At 42.3% G+C, this 24573-nt stretch overlaps 1 protein-coding gene across 7 annotated transcripts in view; it reads right to left on the bottom strand.

The window, feature by feature from the left end:
- The window catches only part of LOC147028120 (solute carrier family 2, facilitated glucose transporter member 1-like), a 120522-nt gene that overhangs the window by 45708 nt on the left and 50241 nt on the right, over positions 1-24573 (bottom strand). For all 7 annotated transcript variants that reach the window (XM_085878214.1, XM_085878215.1, XM_085878210.1 and 4 more), the window contains exons 5-6: positions 18671-18786; positions 2317-2479 (exon numbers count right to left, since the gene is read on the bottom strand). In XM_085878214.1, the coding sequence (XP_085734340.1) occupies positions 2317-2479; positions 18671-18786 (279 nt within the window). The remainder of the gene's footprint in view (positions 1-2316; positions 2480-18670; positions 18787-24573) is intronic.

The raw sequence follows: 24573 nt of genomic DNA, 5'->3' as shown, positions 1-24573 counted from the left end.
AGAGAAGGACCAGAGGTAATTGAGGTAGAAGTCAGTGCAGCGATCAAAGGTGATACAAGGAAAGCACCTGGAAATTATGATATACCAGCAGAATGTCTGAAAGCCCTGAATGATGTCAGCATTGAGATACCAACAGACCTCTGCAACAAATTTACAGAAGAGGATTCCAAACTGAGAATGTTATGCAATCAGTGTTTATTAAGATCCCAAATAAACAAAAAGCCATCAAATGAATGTTCAGAGCATAAGACAATAATTCTCATGAATTGTGTGATGGAAATTATTCTGAGAATCGTTTTGGAAAGAAATGATCAGACTATATAGAAGCAGGTATAAATGATAAGCAGTGAAGAATTAGACCAAAGAAAGGAACAAGAGAGGGCATCTTTACTCTGTAGGTAGTCATTGAAAGTTACCTGGAAGTCAAAAACCTGTGTATGTGTGCTTTATTGATTATGAGAAGGCATTTGATAGAGTTTACCATCAGAAAATAATGGAGTGCTTAGACAAACTGGAAATCGACAGAAATGATGAAAGGATAATTCAGAACCGATACTGGAATCAATCAGCAGTGGTGAGACTTGATAACGGTTTGTAAGACAGCTTCCCAATCAAAAATAAGATTGCACCAAGGATGTATTGTATCACCCAAACCATTCAACCTGTACACTGAAGCCATCTTCAGAGACATAGAAGATCCACCAAGTTACAAAATTGGTGGCTTCAACATTAACAACCTGAGATACACAGTCAGAAGTGGCACTACAGGAAATTGTAAATAAAGTGAGAGCAAGGAGTGAAAGCAAGGCGTGAAGAATATGAATCAAGAATGAATGTGAAGACCGATACAATGGTGATAAGTGGAGACATATCCCCAGAAGTGAAAACTGAAGTAGATGGACAAGTCCTGTTCACGTAGCTGGTTAGATTGTCACAGACGATGGGAGATGTGAGAGTGAGATCCAAAGGAGAATTGAGATTGCCATGACTAGCTTTGTTAGAATGAAGGTCATGTTAACATCAACGAAGTTGAACCTGAATCTTAGGAAAAGAATGTTAAAGTGCTACATTTTGTTATCTTTGCTTGATGCGGTGGAGACATGGACAACAGAGACTAATGATAAGCTGAAGGCATTAGAAATGTGGGAATATAAGATTATATCCCACATATCCTAGACAGACAGGAAGACGAAGGAGGAGTGACTGGAAATGACAGGAGAAAAGAGAAAAATAGTGTATAACATAAAAGAGAGAAAGATGCAATACCTCGGTCACATAATTCAAGTAAATGGAAGACAGACAGTTATTGGAGGGGAAGATTGATGGAAAACATAGAAGAGGGAGGTAGAGGAAAAAATGGATGACAGCTACAACATACTGGATGCAATTGATCTATGTGGAATGTGCAAGGGTAGTACAAGAGACAGAGGAGAACATCTATGGCAGTCAACCTTCTGGGAAGAAGTCGGTGGTGCAACACGATACACATTTGCATGGAGAATTTACATCCTCCCCCTCATCCCACCCCTCCCCCAAAACCACCGGCAAAGATAAAAACACCCCTTTACATTAATTGAGATCATGCTGATCCTCTGTAGCAAGTCTGGATGTAATTGGCCCAGAACTGGAGGAGTGGCGTGACAAACAAACAAACCCACAAACACTGGTACGTGAATTATAGTAAGGATAATAGGCTCTTAATATGCACTTGCTTGCAAACAATAAGGTTCCACAATCTGGTGTACAAGAGTTTGCATTTTGACCATGATACTAGCCAAATAAAAACATGGTGCATGTAGGTCAGGTGCAGGTCATCATGATTTTGTCCATGTAATTTTCCAATCTAGTTCATAAATTGGAGAGAGAAAACCTAAATAAAATATACTGCAATAATTCTCAGTCTCACTATTTATTAGAGTTATCACAAATAACTTCTAAACAGAATATACTCTATAACTCACTTAAATCACAAAATCATTTAAAAAAAATTGAATTTCAAATGTAAATTGTTGAGTAAAATTACAAAAATGGCAAAAAGTACATATTTTTCAATGCTGAATAATCTATATTCATTAAAATTGGATTCTGGGTTAACTTAATTGCTGAAACTTGAAATTGCAATCTAATACTTGCAACTTCAATTCCTGCTGCCACGAGGAAGGCAAAGGCAAACTACTGCAAGACTGTTTTGGTACCAAATAAATTGCAATTGTAACAAATGGTAAATTGGATGGATAGGTCAATTTAACTGAACGGAAGTCTTGCACATATTCATTATTCACTCTTGGAACATTTGATTAATCTCCTTAATTATACCTTTTTTTGTTTCATTCTTCTTGCTGAGGTTGATGAGAAGGAAGCGAGGGCTTTTCACACAGAAATACATGAGAAAAACTTGAAGAAGGGATGGAAATGCAGTGAAACCAAGGAGCAGTGGCCACATTTTTTCACTCCCCATCAACAATTCAAGGCTCAGAATCTAATAAAAGGGGTGGAGCAGAAAAATAGACAGCTATGTTTGTTCAATTAAAGTGATATTTAAATATAATTATGCTCATGAAAACAAGAGGGGATGATTACAATGAGAGAGAAGAGCACAGATTAGTTATTTCAGAGTTGGTGTCATAGGAGAATGATGCGAACATCAGAGGAAGTGTACGTGGCACTGCAATTGTTTCAGAGAATGAGCAGTAGGAGAACTATGGTAAGAAAGATAAAGTGCCCATGCCAGTCTGCTCATGGAATCTCCATCTGCCTACAAGTGCACCTTTGTACAATGATGGCAAGCTTCACGTCTTGCCAGTGAGAAGGCCAAATCCCACCATCTCAGCAACCCCTGAAAAAAAACCCTCCCCTCGTTACTTGTGAAATCGAAGATTCACAAATATATTGGTTGGTCTGATGTCTGTGTCTGTGTCTGTGTCTGTGTCTGTGACTGTCAATCACCTACAGGTCACAATTTTAAACTGAACTTTATGAAACTTCACAAAATGGAAGAGTTGGTCATAAGGAAGAAGCTTAGCAATTTTGTCGAACGGTCAACATAGGCCAAAGGTCACCAACTTAGGTGCAATTTCTAAAATCCTCAATTTTCATTTGATTGATTTGAAATTTGAACAGGATTTGCACATCAGGTCAGTAAACTCAACCATTTTTGAGGTCAACATAGGCCAAAAGATCAACACAGACCGAATTTCCAAGATCAGTTTTCACCTGATTGACTTTAATTTGAAGAGTATTTGCATATCAGGTCACTGAATTCAATCACCAATTATTTTTATGGTCAAATTTGTTTTAAGGATTTCACAAGTGTCATGCTCTGCATGGCATCTTTCTTGCCTTGTTCCTTCATTTACCTTCCCACTTGCTTGGAGTCCTTTGGTACTCGTTGGCATATATATATATATATATATATATATATATATATATATATATATATATATATATATATATATATATATATATATATATATATATATTCATAATACACAGCTATGAAGTGTATATTTCCAGTGCCTATAGAAAGTCCCTACCCCTTTCAAAATTTTCACCTTTTGTTGCCTTCTAGCCTGGAATGAAATTGCATTAAATCAGACTTTTTCCACCTTTATTTACACATCGTAACCCACAACTTCCAAGTGAAAAACAAATTCTAAAAATTTCAGAAAATTAATTAAAAGTACAAAACTACATTCACGGTTCCGTTATTCGTGGACCCCACATTCACAGCTAATAAAATATGACTTTCTACATTCATGGCCCTATACTTCATGTATTTGTGTTTCCTGATTCTTTGCAGGCACAAACACCATGCCTCATCAGCCACACGCATGACAGTTCTACAACCATCTTCCACAAGTCACGCAGCAACACAAAGCAGCTTTAACTGACCATCCCGCACCAGCCACACGAATAAACACAGTTCTTAATCATCTTCCACAAGCCACGCAGAAACCCCCACCACCATTCCCCACAAACAATGGTCACACTACCCACCCATCCTCCATCGACCGACAGCCCCTGCATGGCTACTTATTTTCACAGTGTGTCCTGGGTTTCATCTTTTTGTGGTCACCGTTCGTCCCACTGCCTTGACTGTCTGATTCCTCACGTTCGTGAACTTTTGCGCTCATCATTCGATCATAGGTCCAAAGTGTATGAGTAGTGCAAGAGAATCTGCTCCAAAGAAGCAGAAAAAAGTCATGAACTTGAGCCACAAAGTGGAGCTGCTTGACAGACTATAAAGGGGTGAGAGTGTGGCGTCTTTGGGCAAGTACTATGGCATGAACGAGTCAACTGTGGACCATATTAAGAAGAACGAGGCGATTTTCAGAAGTCGCAGTGTGTGCAGTACCTAGCACCAAAGTGGTTACCCAGGTCAGGGACGTGCACATCAAATCAATGGAAAAGGCATTGAATCTGTGGTAGAAGACAATGCCCTGAGAAATGTGCCTTTAAGCGGACCACACTAAGCATGAAATAAACCTAACCAAACAAAAAATGGGTCTATAAGGAGCCGAAAGGAAGTAAATGTCGAACGGCATCTAAAGGGTCTTAAAGGGTCTTAATGGTTTCAGCAGTCGAACAGGTTGAAAGGTTGAAAAGGTACGTTCCAACAGCATGCAATTAATAGATGTGTCAGGGTGAAAATGACAAACAGCATGTAATTAAGGCACGAGCAAATTATTCAGAGGGTGATTGCATCATGTACACATGCACACAAATGCACACACAAACACATGCTTTTACTGTGAGTAAACTTACAGGTACAATTCTGACAAGAAAAAGCCTCAGCCTCCTCCTCCTCCCAACCGACTTCACAGAAACTCGTCAAAATTTGAAGAGAAAATAGTCGGAAATAATAGCAAACCTGCATAACCTCCGCATTAAAAGCACTGCTTCAGAGATGGGGTTCTAAAAGGTAAATGCTAAAAGGGTTCTAACGTGCAAGTCAAAGCATTCTGAGGAGGAGGAGGAGATTGGGACCATACTCTGTGCAGAGCGTTGGTGCTACTTAAGCAGTCACCTTGGCTATTGGGCACAATCCTGGACGGGTCGCCACTCTGACACAGGAAACTAGCAAGCTGGCACTCATTTTGCTGACCTCAGAAGGATGACAGGCCGAGTTAACCCCACATGGTATTAATTCAACAGCTGAGCAGGATTTGATCTCAGGACCCTAGGATCCAAAGCCCACCACACTAAGCATGAAGCCAACACCAGGCATATTCTAAGGGGTAATTCCAAATAGTTGTAAAGGGTGAATTAAAAGAGGTTCTAAAGGGTCATTCTAAAGGGTATTTCCAGAGGGTAATTGTAAATGGTTCTAAAGGGTAATTTGAAGCGGTTCTAAAGGGTAAATTATAAAGAGTATTTCTAAAGGGTTCCAAAGGGTTATTCTCAAGGGTAAATTCTGAGGTACAAAAGGGATAATTATAAAGAGTTCAAAAGGGTAATTAGAAAGGGTTCAAAAGGGCAATTCAATAGGGTTCCAAAGGGAAATTCAAAAGGGTTCCAAAGGGCAATTCGAAATGGTTCCAAAGGGCAATTCGAGAGGGTTCCAAAGGGCAATTCGAGGGGGTTCCAAAGTGCAATTCAAGATGGGTTCCAAAGCGCAATTTGGGAGGGTTCCAAAGGGAAATTCGAGACGATTCCAAAGGGAAATTCAAAAGGGTTCCAAAGGGAAGTTCAAAAGGGTTCCAAAGGGCAATTCAAAAGGGTTCCAAAGGGTAATTCAAAAGGGTTCCAAAGGGAAATTCAAAAGGGTTCCAAAGGGATATTCAAAAGGGTTCCAAAGGGAAATTCAAAAGGGTTCCAAAGGGAAATTCAAAAGGGTTCCAAAGGGAAATTCAAAAGGGTTCCAAAGGGAAATACTAAAGGGTTCCAAAAGGAAATTCAAGAGGGTTCCAAAGGGAAATTCAAAGGGGTTCCAAAGGGAAATTCAAAAGGGTTCCAAAGGGAAATTCAAAAGGGTTCCAAAGGGAAATTCAAAAGGGTTCCAAAGGGAAATTCAAAAAGTGTTCCAAAGGGAAATTCAAAAGGGTTCCAAAGGGAAATTCAAATTGGGTTCCAAAGGGAAATTCAAAAGGGTTCCAAAGGTAAATTCGAAAGGGTTCAAAAGGGAAATTCGAAAGGGTTCCAAAGGGCAATGCAAAAGGGTTCCATAGGGCAATTCAAAAGGGTTCCAAAGGGCAATGCAAAGGGGTTCCAAAGGGCAATTCAAAAGGGTTCCGAAGGGCAATTCAAAAGGGTTCCAAAGGGCAATTCAAAAGGGTTCCAAAGGGCAATTCAAAATGGTTCCAAAGGGCAATTCAAAAGGGTTCCAAAGGGCAATTCAAAAGGGTTCCAAAGGGCAATTCAAAAGGGTTAAAAAGGGCAATTCAAAAGGGTTCCAAAGGGCAATCCAAAAGGGTTCCAAAGGGCAATCCAAAAGGGTTCCAAAGGGCAATTCAAACGGGTTCCAAAGGGCAATCCAAAAGGGTTCCAAAGGGCAATCCAAAAGGGTTCCTAAGGGCAATTCCAAAGGGGTCCAAAGGGCAATTCCAAAGGGTTCCAAAGGACAATTTTAAAAGGTTCCAAAGGGCAATTTTAATGTGTTCCAAAGGGGAATTTGAACGGGGTCCAGGTAATTCTAACAGGCTCCAAAGGGTAATTCTAACAGGGTCCAAAGTGTAATTCTAACAGGGTCCAAACGGTAATTCTGACAGGGTTTCAAAGGGCATTTCTAAAGGGTTCCACAGGGCAATTCTAAGGGGTTCCAAAGGGCAATTCTAAGGGTTTCAAAAGGGCAATTCTAAAGGGTTTCAAAGGGCAATTCTAAAGGGTTCCAAAGGGCAATTCTAAAGGGTTCCAAAGGGCAATTCTAAAGGGTTCCAAAGGGCAATTCTAAATGGTTCCAAAGGGCAATTCTAAAGGGTTCCAAAGGGCAATTCTAAAGGGTTTCAAAGGGCAATTCTAAAGGGTTCAAAAGGGCAATTCTAAAGGGTTCCAAAGGGTAATTCTAAAGGGGTCCAATGGGTAATTGTAAAGGGTTTCAAAGGACAATTTTAAAGGGTTCCAAAGGGCAATTTTAAAGGGTTCCAAAGGGCAATTTTAAAGGGTTTCAAAGGAAAATTCTCAAGGGTTTCAAAGGGCAATTCTAAAGGGTTCAAAAGGGCAATTCTAAAGGGTTCCAAAGGGTTATTCTAAAGGGTTCCAAAGGGTTATTCTAAAGGGGTCAAAAGGGTAATTATAAAGGGTTTCAAAGGACAATTCTAAAGGGTTCCAAAGGTTACTTCTAAAGGGGTCTAAAGGGTAATACTGAAGGGATCCAAAGGGCAATCCAAAAGGGTTCCAAAGGGCAATTCCAAAGGGGTCCAAAGGGTAATTTGAACGGGGTCCAGGTAATTCTAACAGGGTCCAAAGGGTAATTCTAACAGGGTCCAAAGGGTAATTCTAACAGGGGTCCAAAGGGTAATTGTAAAGGGTTTCAAAGGACAATTCTAAAGGGTTCCAAAGGTTACTTCTAAAGGGTTCCAAAGGGTAATACTGAAGGGATCCAAAGGGTGGTTCTAAAGGGACCCAAAGAGTAATTCTAAAGCGGTCCAAAGGGTAATTCTCAAGGGGTCCAAAGGGTAATTCTTAAGGGGTTGCAAAGGCTAATTCTAAAAACTTCCAAAGGTTAATCATAATGGGTTCCAAAGAGTAATTGTAAAGGGTTCCAAAGGGTAATTTTAGAGGATTCCAAAGGGTAATTCCAAACGGTCCCAAAGGATATTTCGAAAGGCTTCAAAAGGGTAATTCTGAGCAGTTCTAAAGGGTAATGCTGCCCAACCAAAAGGTGCAACTCGCACGCACCGACGACGGCACCTTTTATATATCGAATCTACTGAGGCTTCACTCACAGCTTCAATGTGTTTTTCATTTTTATATATACGTGTGTATGTAGATATGTATGTGTGTATGTGTCGATATATACATACATATACTGGCGGGGTCTGCTTGCGCATTACAAGAAATAACGAACTGTGCTTCCCCATTGTCTCGGGTTACTCACCTGCGTTTGATAATTAATTTATTTATATTTTAATTTACGGATGCTTTCCGATGGTTCTGCGATTTTTCCTGGTGTACCGGCTGTGATGTCCGTCAGCACACAAAATTACCATGCTTCCTCATTGTCTCGAGTCGCTCACCTGCATTTTTTCATTTATTTATTTTCATTCATTTATATTTTCATTTAAGGCTGCTTCACAACAGTTCTGCGATTTTTCTCGGTGTATCGACTTTGGTCTTCATTGGCACGCAAAATTTCAGCTTTCTACATCACCTGGAAGATACTGATCTTTAATATCAGTGAGTGAGTGGTTAGAATATATGCATACATAGAACTTACATACATACATATATATATAAATATATATATATATATATATATATATATATATATATATATGAGGCCCGGAAAGGAGGAGTGATGTAAGCGACATTTTTATCCGCGTCGCGTTGCGAACACTGGCTCTAAGAGAGCTCCGCGTTGTTCTTCTTCTTGTTGTTCTTCTTCTTCTGGTGAAGACAAAACCTTTATGACGCGGCTCTTGGACACATTTGTCCTTGTTTAATGATATGATGATGATAGGCTCGGATGATAGGGGAAGGGTTAAAATAGTGCTATATGGCATGAACTCCAAAATGGCCGATGTGGCCCTTACATCACTCCTCGCGGCGCCTCATATATACAAGTATATACGTATATATAATTAGAAACGAAATATGTGGAAAAATTACGGGCCCAGACCAGGAATTGAACCAGGTCCTCTGGCAAACCGTACCAGTGCTCTGCCATCTGAGGAATCTGGGTGACCCACTGTAGTGACCCACAGTGCCACTCTCTTTCCCCCATTACTTCCGAGGCACTCGCTGCCAACCATAGGAGCAGCTAGGACTTGCTCTCGAGAGGGTCTTGGCACTGGCATGGTTTGCCTGAGGACCTGGGTTCGATTCTTGGCCTGGGCCTGTAATTTTTCCAGACATTTATGATGTACTACCCTGTTCATTTCAAATTATATTACTATGTCCTCTGTGGTGTTTAATAGCGGACATGGATGTGTCCCCCCATAGGGGGGAAGACCCTCTCAAGAGCAGGCCCGAGCTACTCCTATGGTTGGCAGTGAGTGCCCCGGAAGCAGTGGGCGGGGGGGAGGGTGGGGGGGAAGAGAGTGGGACTTGTATATTTGGAAAAATTTCGTTGCTCAGCCGGTGGGTCGCCCAAATAGTTCAGATGGCAGAGCACTGGTACAGTTTGCCAGAGGACCTGTAATTTTTCCATATATATATATATATATATATATATATATATATATATATATATATATATATATATATATATATATATATATATATATATATATATATATTCGACCTATATAAAACACAATGTGCATTTGTTTGTCCCCCTTCATAACAATTTGAGTGGGGTTTTAAAGGCCAATCTTTTAACACGACTGTGTTCACAGTGGTCTATATTTTAAGAGAAAACAAAAAACTCAATAATTTTTTAATCCAAGAGTAATTACATCTCTTCTATTGGAATTGTAGACGATGACTTACAAACAGAGCCTCAAGGGCGGTGTACAGAAACGTTTTAAAAACAAATCAAACAAGGCGCAGGGAGGTGAAATTTGCTGCACGTGATGTGTAATGCATGCAGAGTAAAATGAGTGTTCATTTACTTCCGTAGGATGTCCAATAAATAAAGAAGATCGAAGCACACCTGACACTTTGGCATGCTCACAATAGGGTTGGGCACACATCGACTTTTTCTCTGTTGTCCCGTTGAAAGGAGTGTTTTTTTTATGGCCATTTTTCACGCTGATCACGAATCCGTTGAAATTTTTGACCCAGGATGATGTCTTAGGTTGGTAAAATGCAAAAAAATCAAAATGGCCACCAAATTTACCCACTTTTCAGGTAAAATTTGATAATTATGGCTTACTAGGGCATGTAACAATATTACATCTCCCTTCCTCAATAATATTACATGCCCTAGTAAGCCATTATTATCAAATTTTACCTGAAAAGTGGGTAAATTTGGCGGCCATTTTGAATTTTTGCATTTTACCAACCTAAGACATCATCCTATGTCAAAAAATTCAATGGATTCGTGATCAGCGTGAAATTTGGCCATAAAAAACACTCCTTTCAAAAAAAGTATGGTTGTATGCCCAACCCTACTCACAAGGCTGTACCATCAAAATGAAACGTCCCAGAAGATAAAGAAAATATAGTTACATTTGCACATGTGTTTTATAATAATGATTTGTTTTGCTATGAAACATCATATCTTCCAGACTCCTTGAATGTTTCAAATAAAATTCCAACCCATCATTTTTGACGGGCTTTTATACGAGTCAATATAATAAAGAAAGACTGTGTCCGTCTGTCCCAGAACTATTCCCTCAGTTTTGGGGCTAGCCCCGCCACACTTTCTGGGGAACGTTTTGGGGTCCCAGCAGGTGTCCTACGGTGGGGCAGGAGGTTTTATAAACTTCTCAATACAATCATGATTTTGAGTTTCTACCCATACGATATATATATATATATATATATATATATATATATATATATATATATATATATATATATATATATATTGTTGCGGATTTCGCGCCCGCCGGCGTGCTGACGGCCACGTAACTCGAATCGCGGCACGTCGCCCACCGGACGGACAATCCAGTCGTGACCCTCTCGGACTAACGCCGGGAACCAGTCACGGGTGGACCTTTCGGTCTCACCGCGATCGAGCCAATCAGCCCCCGGATAGGGTTGCTCGCCGAATTCGACCTACCTAAGTACCCACGCGGAGGGTAGACCGGGCGATCGCACCTCGCCGCAGGTCGACTTCGGACACGGGCCACTTAAGCGACCCGTTCCGTACTATCAGAATAACCGAGCGGTGTTATCGTCGACCTCGACGGTTCGATTAATTATCGGGCGTATTCAGCCCACTACCAACCCTTTACGTGAAGCAAGATGGGGATTCAATGGAGGAAAAGACGAAGCGAAGCGGGAGAACAGTTCAACAATAAAGCACATTTATTCGCGACGAACGGAAAGCACACAAATACAATTCCACCAAATGCACACAAAAAAAGAAAACACAATTCCATTTACACAAAAAGCAAATATAAAAGTGAAAACACAGTGCAGAGCTAATACCGACTACCGAGCACACGGCAACACTTATACAATTCTACTTCACAGACGGCGCCGACAACACATACCCAAAACCAAGGAAAAGAAATACCCTCAAGAATGAGGCGGGCCTGACCGAGACCGGGTCGCGCCTACCCGTCTGGTGATGAGACGCGGAGCGGCGATGGCGCCTCACTCCGCGGGCCTCGCGGACAGTGCCTGGCAGGGGGTGGGAGAGGGGCCCCCTTGGTCGCACTATCTCAGCGCGGGGGGAAACAGGAGGGGGTTGCTGATGCTCGGGGTATAGAGGATCTTTATTATCCCTGGTGTGCGTCTCCACCTCGGCCAGGTCGCGCTGCCGGCCTTCCTCGGGCGTGCAGCTCCCGGCACCGTCGCGAGCACCCCCTCGTCTGCCTTCGCCGCTGCCGCCTCTCCGCCTCTGGACTCTCCACCCTGGACTCTTCTTTGGCTTCTCCAGCTACTGCAGGCTTCGGGCTCCAGACTTCCACACTGCTCTGACTGACGAACACGGTCCTTTTATCCCCCCCCCGTAGCTTCGCCTTTGACCCCCTCCCTTTGACCTTTCACCTCGCTCCCCATTGGCCCGAGAAAAAGTGGGCGTGAAGGCTTTTTGATCCACAAATTTGCATATATCGATCGTTCTGGAGGCGGGGCCAAATCGCCCCTCGCTCACCGATTGGACGGCAAAAAGTGGGCGTGTGTCGTTTTTGATCCGTTTTTGAAGCACAAAATCCGTGATTTTGTACACGCTGTTCAACGTGCGCCCTGCACGAGTCCAACACCGGTACCCACAGCGGGGCAAGAACGGTGGCGATGCTACGGTTGCGAGGTGTGACGGGAAGGTCGTGGTGGTTGTGGTGAAGCGGCGTTGTGGTTGGTGGTTGATGTTGTGGTTGTGGTGGTAATCATGGCGGTTGGTCCAAAATAAAGATAGTAAAAGAAAAACGGCTATCCTGAAGAGTCGCAGCACGCATAAATGACATGTATTCCCACGAGACAACGGGTTCGGGCCTAACTACACATGTACTTGCCGAGATACCTCACCTAAGGGACCTGAATGGTGGTTTGCGAATTTGGTAACCACAACAATATATATATATATATATATATATATATATATATATATATATATATATATATATATATATATATATATATATATATATATATATATATATATATATATACACACACATATATACAGTATCACAACATTTACAGGTTTGGCATGAGCAGTTTCACCATTTACCGCATGTAGAAACATTCACTGGTTCGGCAATATCTCATTACAATTGAAATTTTGCATTTCCACCCATATGATGCAGATCTTTCTCCACGTGTAAACACATTCACAGCTTTGCAATTTCTCAACACAATTGACATTCTCGTTTTCCACCCATGAGATTCCACATTTTTTTGCGTCAACATCAAACCACGGTCTCTTGAGACTTCTTGATATTTTTCTGTAATAACCCATTTTCTTCATCATGGCACATAAGAGCCAATCCCCTCCCCCACTTCCCAAAGCCAACACAATCACCATCATTATTGTTATTAGCTTCATCATCATTAAAGGCACAAGATTTTACACAGTACTACTCTCACAGTTTTCTGTACAGCTTTTGGGGTCCCTACAGTGTCCTAAAGTGGGTGAGAGTTTTCATGAAATTTCTCAAAACATTTTTCATTGATAATTTGGGCTCCCACCCGTGTGTAGCATGGGTACCTCGCATGTCTGATATGTCATGTGAAGTGTGGTGCCTGTCGATGTGTTTCTGTGTTTGGCTGTGTCCTATTTCTAGCAGCCACTTCCCGTGGGGGGGGGGGGAGTATATTTATTTAATTGAGTGTGTTAACAACAGTAGGCTTTACTGAAAGTCTTTGAACAAGCAATCATTTTATGAAATTAAAACATGCATTTTATCAAGCAGCAGCAAATATCACTTGTCGCTTCGCTGACAGGAATACTAAGGGAAGGGGAAAAAAAGAGAGGGGGGAGAGAGAGGAGGGGGAAGAGAAGGCAGAGCAAGGGGAGGGGAAGGGAAGGCAGAGCGAGGGGAGGGGGAAGGGAAGGCAGAGCGAGGGGAGGGGGAAGGGAAGGCAGAGCGAGGGGAGGGGGAAGGGAAGGCAGAGCGAGGGGAGGGGGAAGGGAAGGCAGAGTGAAGGGAGGGGGAAGGGAAGGCAGTGGGAAGGTAGGGGAGGGAAGGCAGAGCGAGGGGAGGAGGAAGGGAAGGCAGAGCGAAGGGAGGGGGAGGGAAGGCAGAGCAAGGGGAGGAGGAAGGGAAGGCAGAGTGAGGGGAGGGAAGGGAAGGCAGTGCGAGTGGGTGGGGGGAGGAAAGGTAGCACGAGTGGAGGGGTAAGGGAAGGCAGGACGAGTGGAGGGGTAAGGGAAGGCAGCACGAGTGGAGGGGTAAGGTAAGGCAGCACAAGTGGAGGGGTAAGGGAAGGCAGCACGAGTGGAGGGGGTAAGGGAAGACAGCATGAGGGGAGGGGTAAGGGAAGGCAGCACGAGGGGAAGGGGAAGGCATGGGGAGGGGAGGAGGAAGGGAAGTGTGAAAGAAATAAAATTAATTTTATTCATGTGTTCTTAATTTTGCTATGACTGTTTTCAAGAGTAAAGAATAAGGTGTTACTTTTGTACTGGCATCAAATTGACCGTCAGTAAAATCTCTTTTTACAGTCTTTTGATCTCCATAGTGATGAAGATGATATACAAGCAAGATAAAATGGTATCTTACGAAATCTTGTGTGCTTTATCTCATTGAAATATATATATATATATATATATATATATATATATATATATATATATATATATATATATATATATATATATATATATATATATATATATATATATATATATATACCACAAGGGGAAAACCAGAAATGTCAGGATAAGTCAATTTTGAAGAAACTGAAAAACAAAGTTTCAAGACTTTGGTGGACTGTTTAATAACTGTCATATAGATTTCTTTTCCAGTAAAAGGAAGAGTGATCATTGGCCGATCAAATTAAGCATGTAGCATTTGCCAAGCTTCTGTGTTATTTAATTTAAGAGCAAAGAATGAATCAATGTTGCAAACTGACATCACTGGTTATTGCCTTGTTTAATAATTGCCATGCAATTTTAACCCAGGATGTGTAGCAAATTCATGCTTGTTGGTTATTAGCATACATTACATGACTTTGGTGATCACAGATTATTTTTTTCAACATTAAATGGTCATTGTTTTTTTGTTTGATTGGTGTTCAATGCCATACTCAAGGGTATTTCGCTTATATGACGACGGACTCTCCATTTCTTACTCCGTACTATTTAATATGATGGAAAACCGGGAGGAAACCAAGGATAAACCACCCCCACGATAGCCGAAGTCACCTCATGTGACTCCCTCATATACCTAAGCAGGTTGATTGGGCGGTGGGTACATCGAATGAGGATGGGTACTCAGACGCGCTAACCATTAAACCATGGTGTGGGTCCCATAAAAGTCACAATAAAGGTTTTACCAGGCTTGAACCACGATATGCACCAACGACGGAGCCCATGATATAACCAATTAGGCCATTGTCGTGCTCAGCGTTTATGCTCTGAAAGTTTTACAACCTTTCATTTTTTAGTTTCTCAACTCTGAATATTATGGTGGAACAGTTAACATGAATGAAAGGGAGATAACCAGGAGTAAAGTACTGACAACTCTGGGTTTCTACTTGTTCAGCTTTGACAACACTTGTTTTTTCATTGAACGGCTAAACTTTATACCATGTAAATTATGTGACACCCCTGGTTATTTGTTAAAGTAATATTGTGAGAGGAAACCTTATGTTGCCAACTATTGGCAGGTGCAATAACCCTGAAATTTATTTTAAAAAAGTGACATCTCTGGTTTTCCCCTTGTGGTCTTCATATATATATATATATATATATATATATATATATATATATATATATATATATATATATATATATATATATATATATATATATATATATATATATATATATATATATATATATATTACTAATTAGTATTTCCAATGTTTCAATGAAACAGCTCTGCTGGCAACAGAGAACAGGCACCCCATTGTCTGGTGGTAATTAAATAACTCCTGGAAGGCGGTTGCTAGACGCCTTGTTCTCCAAGGACATTTATATGACAGCATAAAACGGAATGTCATGTTTTGAGAATCTGGTTACTCAATGGTGAACGGAAGGTATGATCAAAGTCATAGGCTTGTGTCTCTATTCACCCTTGCCAGATGTTTAGCTCTCCCATATCTTTTGCTGTCCAGAATAGTATAAAGGCAATTGCTCTGTGCAATTTGAGCAGAAAGAGGATAGTGTTTGTTATTGCTTGTCTTGTTATCCTGAAGGAAAGGCAGCGCGAGGGTAAAGGCCCTGTCACACCTTGACGATTTAGCCAGCGTATGCCGACGTATGAAAAATTTGTCTAAAACGCTGGCACACGACGAATATGTTATGGGTAAGTTTTGTATACGTTAAGAGCACGCCGGCATACATCGTGGTACGCTGGCATACGTCGTAGTACGCTGAGCTAGTCGACAAATTTTAACATGCTTGAAATTTTTCGACGTATGCCAGCATACGACTCACACGTTCCACATACGCTGGCCATAAGTTGTAGGCACGTTACGCGATCGTTGACACATGTTACTTGTAAGTTACTCATAAGTCGAAACACGTCGAGGTAATGGTTCGCGTCAGTGTTCGAGACTCCATGGTTTTTTCTTTTGTTTGTTTTTTTTCTTCGGCATGACGGTGATGTTGACACTTCGATTTCCAGTGCGGTTATAATATAATATAATTAATAGGCTGCCGCTCAACGATTTAAATCATAACCGCACTAGAAATCGAAGTGTCAACATCACTGTCATGCCGAAGAGAAGAAAAGAAGAAGAAGAAAAAAAAGAGAACCATGGAGTCTGGAACACCGACGGGTTCCTCCTGTGTGAAGCCCATTTTTATATACCAATTGCCCTAAACGCTGCCAATACGCCATTATACGGTAGCTATAAGTTAGTAACACATTCAGTAAGTTCCGTGGTCGTCCGGAAGACGTCAAATACATCTACATACGTCAATATGCTTTTGAGATACGTTACTCATAGGTTCAATGCACGTTACTCATAGGTTAGAAATAAGTTTCGGGTGCGCTAAACATTACCTCGACGTGTTTCGACTCATGAGTAACTTTCAAGTAACGTGTGTCGACGTGTTTCAACGATCGCATAACGTGCCTACAACTTATGGCCAGCGTATGCGGAACGTGTGCGTCATACGCTGGCATACGTCGAAAAATTTTCAACATGCTTAAAATTTGTCGACGTACTTGGCGGACTACGACATATACCAGCGTGCTTCAGCATGCTTCAGGGTGCTCTTAACATATACAAAACTTACCCATAACGTATTCGACGTGTGCTAGCATATTCGGCAAATTTTTCATACGTCGGCATACGCTGACTAAAACGTCAAGGTTTGACAGCGGCTTGACACTTCGATGTCTAGTGCGGTTATGATTTGAATCGTTGAGCCACAGCCATTTAATAGGCTATGCCACGTGATCGTCGGCGATACGCTGCCGCGCGCTATACATAAGTTCGACTATCGTTGGGCATAGGTTGTGAACACCGACAACACGCTCAGAATTCGTTGATACAAGTTATCTAGATGGTATCGAAACGTTATGTGTACATTACTAATACGTTATGCATACGTCCAACTCTGGAAAAAAAAACATCAATAGTTCAGCGTACGCCAGCGTTTTACATACATTTTGATACCTTGCCATACGCTGGCTAAAACATCAAGGTGTGACAGGGCCTTAAGGAAGGGAAGGCAGCGTGAGGGGAGGGGGAAGGAAAAGCAGTGTAGGAGGGGGGAGGGAAGGCAGCATGAGGGGAGGGAAGGGAGGGGATGAGAGAAGTGAGGGGAAGGGGGATGAGAGAGGAAGGGGAAGGGGGGATGAGAGAGGCGAGGGGAAGGCGGGGGATGAGAGGTGAGGGGAAGGGGGATGAGAGAGGAAGGGGGTATGAGAGAGGCGAGGGGAAGGTGGGGGGTGAGAGGCGAGGGGAAGGTGAGGGGATGAGAGGTGAGGGGAAGGTGGGGGGATGAGAGGCGAGGGGAAGGTGAGGGGATGAGAGGCGAGGGGAAGGTGGGGGGATGAGAGGCAAGGGGAAGGTGGGGGGATAAGAGAGGCGAGGGGAAGGTGGGGGGATGAGAGAGGTGAGGGGAAGGGGGATAAGAGAGGCGAGGTGAAGGAGGGGATGCGAGAGTCGAGGGGAAGGGGGGATAAGAGGTGAGGGGATGGGGGGTGAGAGAGGCGAGGGGAAGGTGGGGGGTGAGAGAGGCGAGGGGAAGGGGGGATGAGAGAGGCGTGGGGTAGGGGGGATGAGAGAGGCGAGGGCAAGGGGAGATGAGAGAGGAGAGGGGAAGGGGGGGATGAGAGAGGAGAGGGGAAGGGGGGATGAGAGAGGCGAGGGGAAGGGGGATGAGAGAGGGGAGGGGAAGGGGGATGAGAGAGGCGAGGGGAAGGGGGGATGAGAGAGGCGAGAGGCAGGGGAGGATGAGAGAGGCGAGCGGCAGGGGAGGATGAGACAGGCGAGGAGAAAGGGGGAGGGGATGAGGAAGGTGAGAGGAAGGAGGGGCGATGAGGGAGGCGTGTCAACCTGATTGTTGGAAACTGTGAAAGTGTGTCATGTTGCCCTGCAGTTATCAACCACAGAACCACTCTTTGTACCATTCAGAAAAATGAAACAACAAAAAGAGACTGCAATGATCAAGGATATGTAATGGTGTAGATAAGGAGGTGGGAATTTGGAATTTGAGCAAGATACCAGCAAAATTGGCTTGCACTATTTCAAAAGCACCATAGTATATCTCCAACTTACACAATTAAGGACTGGAATAAGATAACAAAGCTTAATTTCCCATTGACATGTTCTATACCTTAACTTCATGCCTGAAGAACAGCAGAATAAGAGTTTCTTGTGACATCATATGCTGCACTACCATTCGTAAAGTAAATTTGAATAACGTATGATGAAGGACTGAAACATTTGTTTATTGTCCTGTATAAGGCTTGGTGATTAAATCATGTTGGTTTAGTTTTCTTCAATTAATAAAAAAATAAAAAGCTGGTTAGTTTCAACCAACTTAACAAGCTCACTGAATATACCTGGTAAAACAGCATGGAACTTGATTAACCAGGAATATAAAGGGGAAATGTCGACACAGGAGGTCACATTTATCAGTGGATAAAAACAAGGATTACCACCATGGTCTGATTACGACAAAGCAACAAATAGCTCGCTTATTTTCACTTACAACTTTTACTAAAATGACTCAATTTTTTTCATTCTCAAATGCATTTTGTTCATTTATAAATCATTCAGCAATAATAATAAAGATTATTTTTATAAAATATATATATTTTTAATGCAGGCAGGTTACCTGTGCAACAAAAATGCCGACGACAGCAGAAACCTGATGAATGGATCCAATAGATCCACGAAACGAAGTTGGTGAAATCTCACCAAGATACAATGGCACCAACCCTGTCACAAGACCTATGGAGTAAGGTAAAAGGAAGTACAAGAGAGGAACCGATTGATTTATTAGCAACATTGCAAAAGCAATGCAAAGACTTTATTGAGGAACAACATTACTTTATAAAGTAAAAATGACTCCTCTATGTGCTACCTGTACATATGGTTCTGCAAAATATTCTGCTGAATTAATAATCTCATGTTATTACTCACCATCTTGTTTGAGATAAAGTAGATCTCGTCAATCAATTGTTAAATATCTTGAAAATGCTTTGCATCATCAATGTATCCTCAACACTGAAATTTAACAGAAATAAAGGAGAAGTGGAACAATGTTGTTGCAGCTCAAGCAGGCCATTCAAAAAGTTAACTGACAAATGACTCATGAGTCCAATAAATAACAATTTTTTTTTTTTTAATGTTGAAGATAATTAAAGTGGCAAAAAAAAAAATATATATATATATATATATATACATATACATGTATATATATATATATATATATATATATATATATATATATATATACATATATATATATATATATATATATATATATATATATATATTATATATATGTATATATATATATATATACACACACGCACGCACACGCACACGCACACACGCAAGGGTACCCAGCATTTGGCAATGCTGGGTCCCTCCTCCCAACCCTTCCCTCAACTCATGCAACCCTGTACACTACCTCCTAAATCCCACCCACCTTCCTCCTCCCTTCAAGGCTCCTACCCACCTCTTCCTCTCCTCCCACAAGGAATTTTTGCAGGGTGTATATTTGGAGAAGTTATCTGAAGGAGAACCTTTTTCTAGAAACTCTTCTTTCACCCTTAAGAGTTATGTAGTTATATGAGCAGTGAAATTACCTCTAAATTAATGTGTAGGTTGTGTTTGTATGATTTTCGCTTTTTGAATAATTAGCGATCAGCGCATTTGAGAGGTCACATGACTCCTTCGTCGAACTGACCGATCATTGCAAGGTCTTAACGGTTATTTTTCACATCAATGCATAACCATAACAATCAACCGATCCAAAGCTCCCTGCCATATCACATGTCTGAATGCCACAATCCAGTGCAGATTGGAGCACCGAATCAGTCGAGCAATTCATAAATTATGTACCACATGCCTCATCCAAATTAGGCCAAGCGAGCCAGAGGTGAAATGCACTACTCGGGTGTGCGGCGTTAATTGCCATTGCCAATTATCCCTCAATCTTCTCTCTTAATCACCAAAAGAGAGACCAACCTGATGTCACTCTGAGAACAGGTATCTGTACTCATAAATGTGTGTGGTGTGTGTGTGTGTGTGTGTGTGTGTGTGTGTGTGTGTGTGTGTGTGTGTGTGTGTGTGTGTGTGTGTGTGTGTGTGTGTGTGTGTGTGTGTGTGTGTGTCATCCTCCATAACTCCAAACCTTCAAACCTAGCGGCCTGAAACTTTGCATGCATACTAAGGGAACTCCAACGGAGTGCATGAAACTGGGTGTTTGGATCAATATAAACACCACTTTTGAAGAGAATTTACAGCCTTATTTAATTATCCTTTAATCAAGGATTCATCCTTGGTCAACTCCTTAGGTCAGCCCACTTTCCCTCACTGGGGTCTCAATTTGCCTTCTTTATTTTTTTTTTGGTCTGTTCAACAATGCCTTGAATTGGAATAGGCCACAACTGTTTCTTAATGATATAGTGCTCAAAATGTTTTTTTTGTTTTTTTCCACTTCCCTCACTCGTATCATTGAATGCCTCATCTTCATACCTATGAATCTTTGGATACATCGCAATGCATATAAACACCCCAAGACGCCAGTGCTCATGTTATTATTTAGCTTTCGCACATGCGATAAGGTATAGACTCTTAAGTCGAGCCAAATTTCAAATTTTAAACTGCGGGATTGAAAAGCAATGTTCTAATTGGTAAAATGAACTTTTTTTTTAGCAGTCGGAACTGCTGCTAAGTTCATTTCCGCAGATTAAATTTTGAAATTCAGTTCAGTTTAAGAGATTACAGAGCTTATCACATTTCAGCTGTAAAGCTTATAAATGTCCAGAGAGTTGTAGTCGCACATTATTTAATACTCTGGATGGTGGTTGTAGTATAACTGGTATAAAATAGACCAAAAGGCATGGCCGATTATTTTGCTCTTTTGTGATGCATGTCATGGGTGAGCATGCATTTCACATGATAAAATGAAGAAAAATACAAAGAATTGGACCCTGCAAACCCACAGTTGATTTTTCCACCAGTTTTCATGAAAAACGAAATTAGTCGTCTGTATTTGCTGCCGGGTCCACCGTTGAAAGAGGCTGGGAAATGGTACGTCATCACTTACAGTGCGTTTCAAAAAGATCGATACAACTTTGACTTCCTGCCATTTCTTTGTTTTTTGACCTATAGCATTTTCTTTTTCAAGGTTTGGTGGTGTTATCATGGTATTTGTTCTCTGGGATTTCTAGCTCTGTAACTCAACTACGCCATTGACAGTGAAGCAGAAGACAAAAGTGATGGCTCTATGGTACGAGAATAAATTCTATGTAGGCACCCACCGGAGGTTCTGCCGGGAATACGATCTCAGAACATGTGATAGAGCCACAAATTGTGCCATTCAAAGTATTGTAAAACATTTTGAGCACAAGGGTACAGTGCACAACCAGAGCAAGGGCAACAGTGGCAAGCCAGCATCAGTAACCAAGATCCAAGCCAACATCGATGCTGTGCGGGATTCTGCAGTGGACAGTCCCAAGAAGTCCCACCGCCAGTGCTCCCGGTAGCTCGGCATCAAATCAACATGTCTGGCATGTCCTCACAAAGGAACTGAAGCTTTTCCCATACATCATCTCTATTAGGCATAAACTGAGTCAAGATGACATAAGGAGACGATATGTGCAACTGGCTCAGTGACAGGACAGAGCAGTACCCAAACTGGAGCAACCTGATCTGGTTCAGTGTTGAAGCCCATTTCCACTTGAATGGTGCCATCAACAACCACATTTTCGGGGGGGGGGGCAGAACCACCTGAGGAGATCACTCAGAGGTACCTGAAAGGGCATAAGGTCCCTTGCTTCTGCGCCTTCAATGCTAGGTGGGGAACGCTAGGACTTTACTGGTTTAAGAATGACAACAGCAGGATGATGACGATCAACGTTGAGTGCTCCAGACGTTCCATAATGATCTCGCCCAAAAGGTCACCCCAAACCAGCTCAGCATGACCTGGTTTATGCAGGATGGTGCACCCCCACATACAACTGGTGACACCATCATATTCCTGTGGCAGCTCTTCAGAAACCACCTCATTGCCCTGGATACCGCTCACGACTGGGCACCTCATAGCCCAGACTTGAACCCTCTGGACTACTGGTTCTGGGGGGGGGGAGGCTGCCAAGGGCTCTGTCTACACCAACCGCCCTGCCACACTGGATGATCTGAAGCAGGAGGTGTCAGACTACCTCCAGGCAGTGCCACAGGAGACCTAAAGGAAAGTTTGACAGAAGTTTGGAGTCAGGATCAATGCCTGTCTGAATGCTTGAGGGGCACACATCGAGAACGTCAATTACAAGGCGTTTGCGTCAATTCCAATTTCAGAACTTGGGCTCTCACTAACTCTAGCAGTGATTTTTTGTTGTTGTTGTTGTTTACACTGTCGTGGCTCATATAAGAGGTAACACACAAACGCACAACAAGGGGAGCAGGAGACAAGAGGGGCGGAAGAGGGAAGGAAAAAACAGTGGGGAACAGAGACATGAAGAGATCTGTGGAAGGAAGAGGGATGGGGCAGGGTACACAGGGTAAACAAGAAGGGCACTACAGAGACTTTCAAGTCCTTACACAACAGTGACTTTCAGGAAGGAGAGTAGGGAATTTGAAGGAGGTGGGTTTAGGGTGGATGAGCGGGGGTAGAAAAGATCATGGTTTTGGATGGGGGAAGATAAGAGATGGTGGTGAACAGCTGTTTTGAAGACATGGAAGGAAGAGTGGGATTGAAGAGAGTGTGGGAGTTTGTTACAAATGACTTGCTGCAAGCAATCAGTGATAGAAAATACCATGTCATAAGCTTTCAAGAATCGTTTGATTCACATTCCTGAGGTTTCTGTTTCTTTGTAAATAAACATTTAAAGTTGCCACTATTTTGAAACACCCTGTACTTGAGTGACTCAACATCACCGTTACAAGATTGACAAACTGGTCCTGTTAAATCGACCAATGAGGAGAGTCGTTACTCCAAACATTAGGCCGTGCAGGAACAGCAATGGTGACCTCCATGGTATCAGCCGCAGACATTGTTGATCCGAGAAAACAGTGCATAATGCACCTTTCTAGTGCAGTTTCAAAGTGTTTGCGATTTTCCAGAAAGAGCTGGAAGAAATTCCTATGTTGTGCTGTGAGGTGGAAATCAACAGATGATTCACAGGAGGCTGATATCATCAGGAAAGCAGAGATCAGTCTCAGTATACAAATCGGCCACATTGACAAAGCAAGTTATTATGGTGCTTCTGAATCTGAAGATGAGTGATCCGCTATCCAAATCACTCTCGCAGGTAACTTTAGGAGATAGCCCTAAATTTAGTATATTACAAATTGATTAATTAATTAAAAAATTCTTTTGAAAGGAAAAATGGAAGGCCTATTTTCTTTCACACAAGTTTAATTTGGGTACAAGTTGACTCGGGTACAAGTTGACTCGGGTACGAGTTGATTCAAAGTGCAGTAATTGGGATAGCCTGGTGTTGGCTTCGTGGTTAGGGTGGCGGCTTGGTTTTCCTAGGGTCCTGAGTTCAAGCCACGTTGGCCGCTGAATTAATACACCAGGAGGTTGATTCAGCCTGTCATCCTTCCGAGGTCGGCAAAATGAGTACCAGTGTACTGGTAAGGGGGACACTGCATCAGCGGCATCGCCGTGTCCCAATCAATGATGCAACCAGGGGGGGGGAGGAGGAGGAGGAGGAGGAGGAGGAGGAGGAGGAGGAGGAGGAGGAGGAGGAGGAGGAGGAGGAGGAGGAGGAGGAGGAGAGAGAGAGAGAGAGAGAGAGAGAGAGAGAGAGAGAGAGAGAGAGAGAGAGAGAGAGAGAGAGAGAGAGAGAGAGAGAGAGAGAGAGAGAGAGAGAGATTGGGTTGGATACATTGTCTCGTCTCCATTGCCTTCCTCAAAGTCCTCTTTTCTGAAAACATTAAATGTTACTTACATGTCGGTATACATGCATGTACAACATACTTGTAATGAAACATATATATATATATATATATATGAAAATCCATAGCTTTATGGTCCCCTAAAATATGCAGGTATAACCTCTTTCAGATGGGTACCCTTGATGAGACTGCAATGCCTCCTAACAAGGATGCACTGTCACAGCATGTTCAGTGAGCAAACTACCGTAACAAGCTGCCATCTACAAGCGAGCCTTGGTGCAATGCCCAGATGCGCCATCGCCCCATGTTAGAGGCTGGAAAGTTGCAGATGATGACATCTCCATCCATTGGATGGATCTCCAGCACCTGACAGTATTCTGGAATTCACTCATTGTTCATGCAAGAAAACAAGGTGCACCTAAGGTAAGTGCAATTGTCTTGAAAAGCAGCTTCCTTCCAGACTTGTGTAAGTGCAAAGACCGTGAAAACGTGCCAAATGAACAAGCCACATGACAGCGACGATTCAGATCGCGAAGAGGAATAATTGAAATAAATGTGGCCGATTCCAGTTACAAGTGGACATTTTGTCCTGTACAGCACATTTCACACAAACGTGCAGGGAGTTCTAAAGTGAAAATCGTATTGGTATTTTGGTGAATATGA

This window comes from Eptatretus burgeri, chromosome 4 (assembly GCF_056783735.1).
Source record: "Eptatretus burgeri isolate ZD-2024b chromosome 4, Ebu_testis_v1, whole genome shotgun sequence".
Taxonomy (NCBI): Eukaryota; Metazoa; Chordata; class Myxini; order Myxiniformes; family Myxinidae; genus Eptatretus; species Eptatretus burgeri.
The sequence above is the reverse complement of the archived record's forward strand: the minus strand, read 5'-3'. Positions and strand labels throughout refer to the sequence as shown.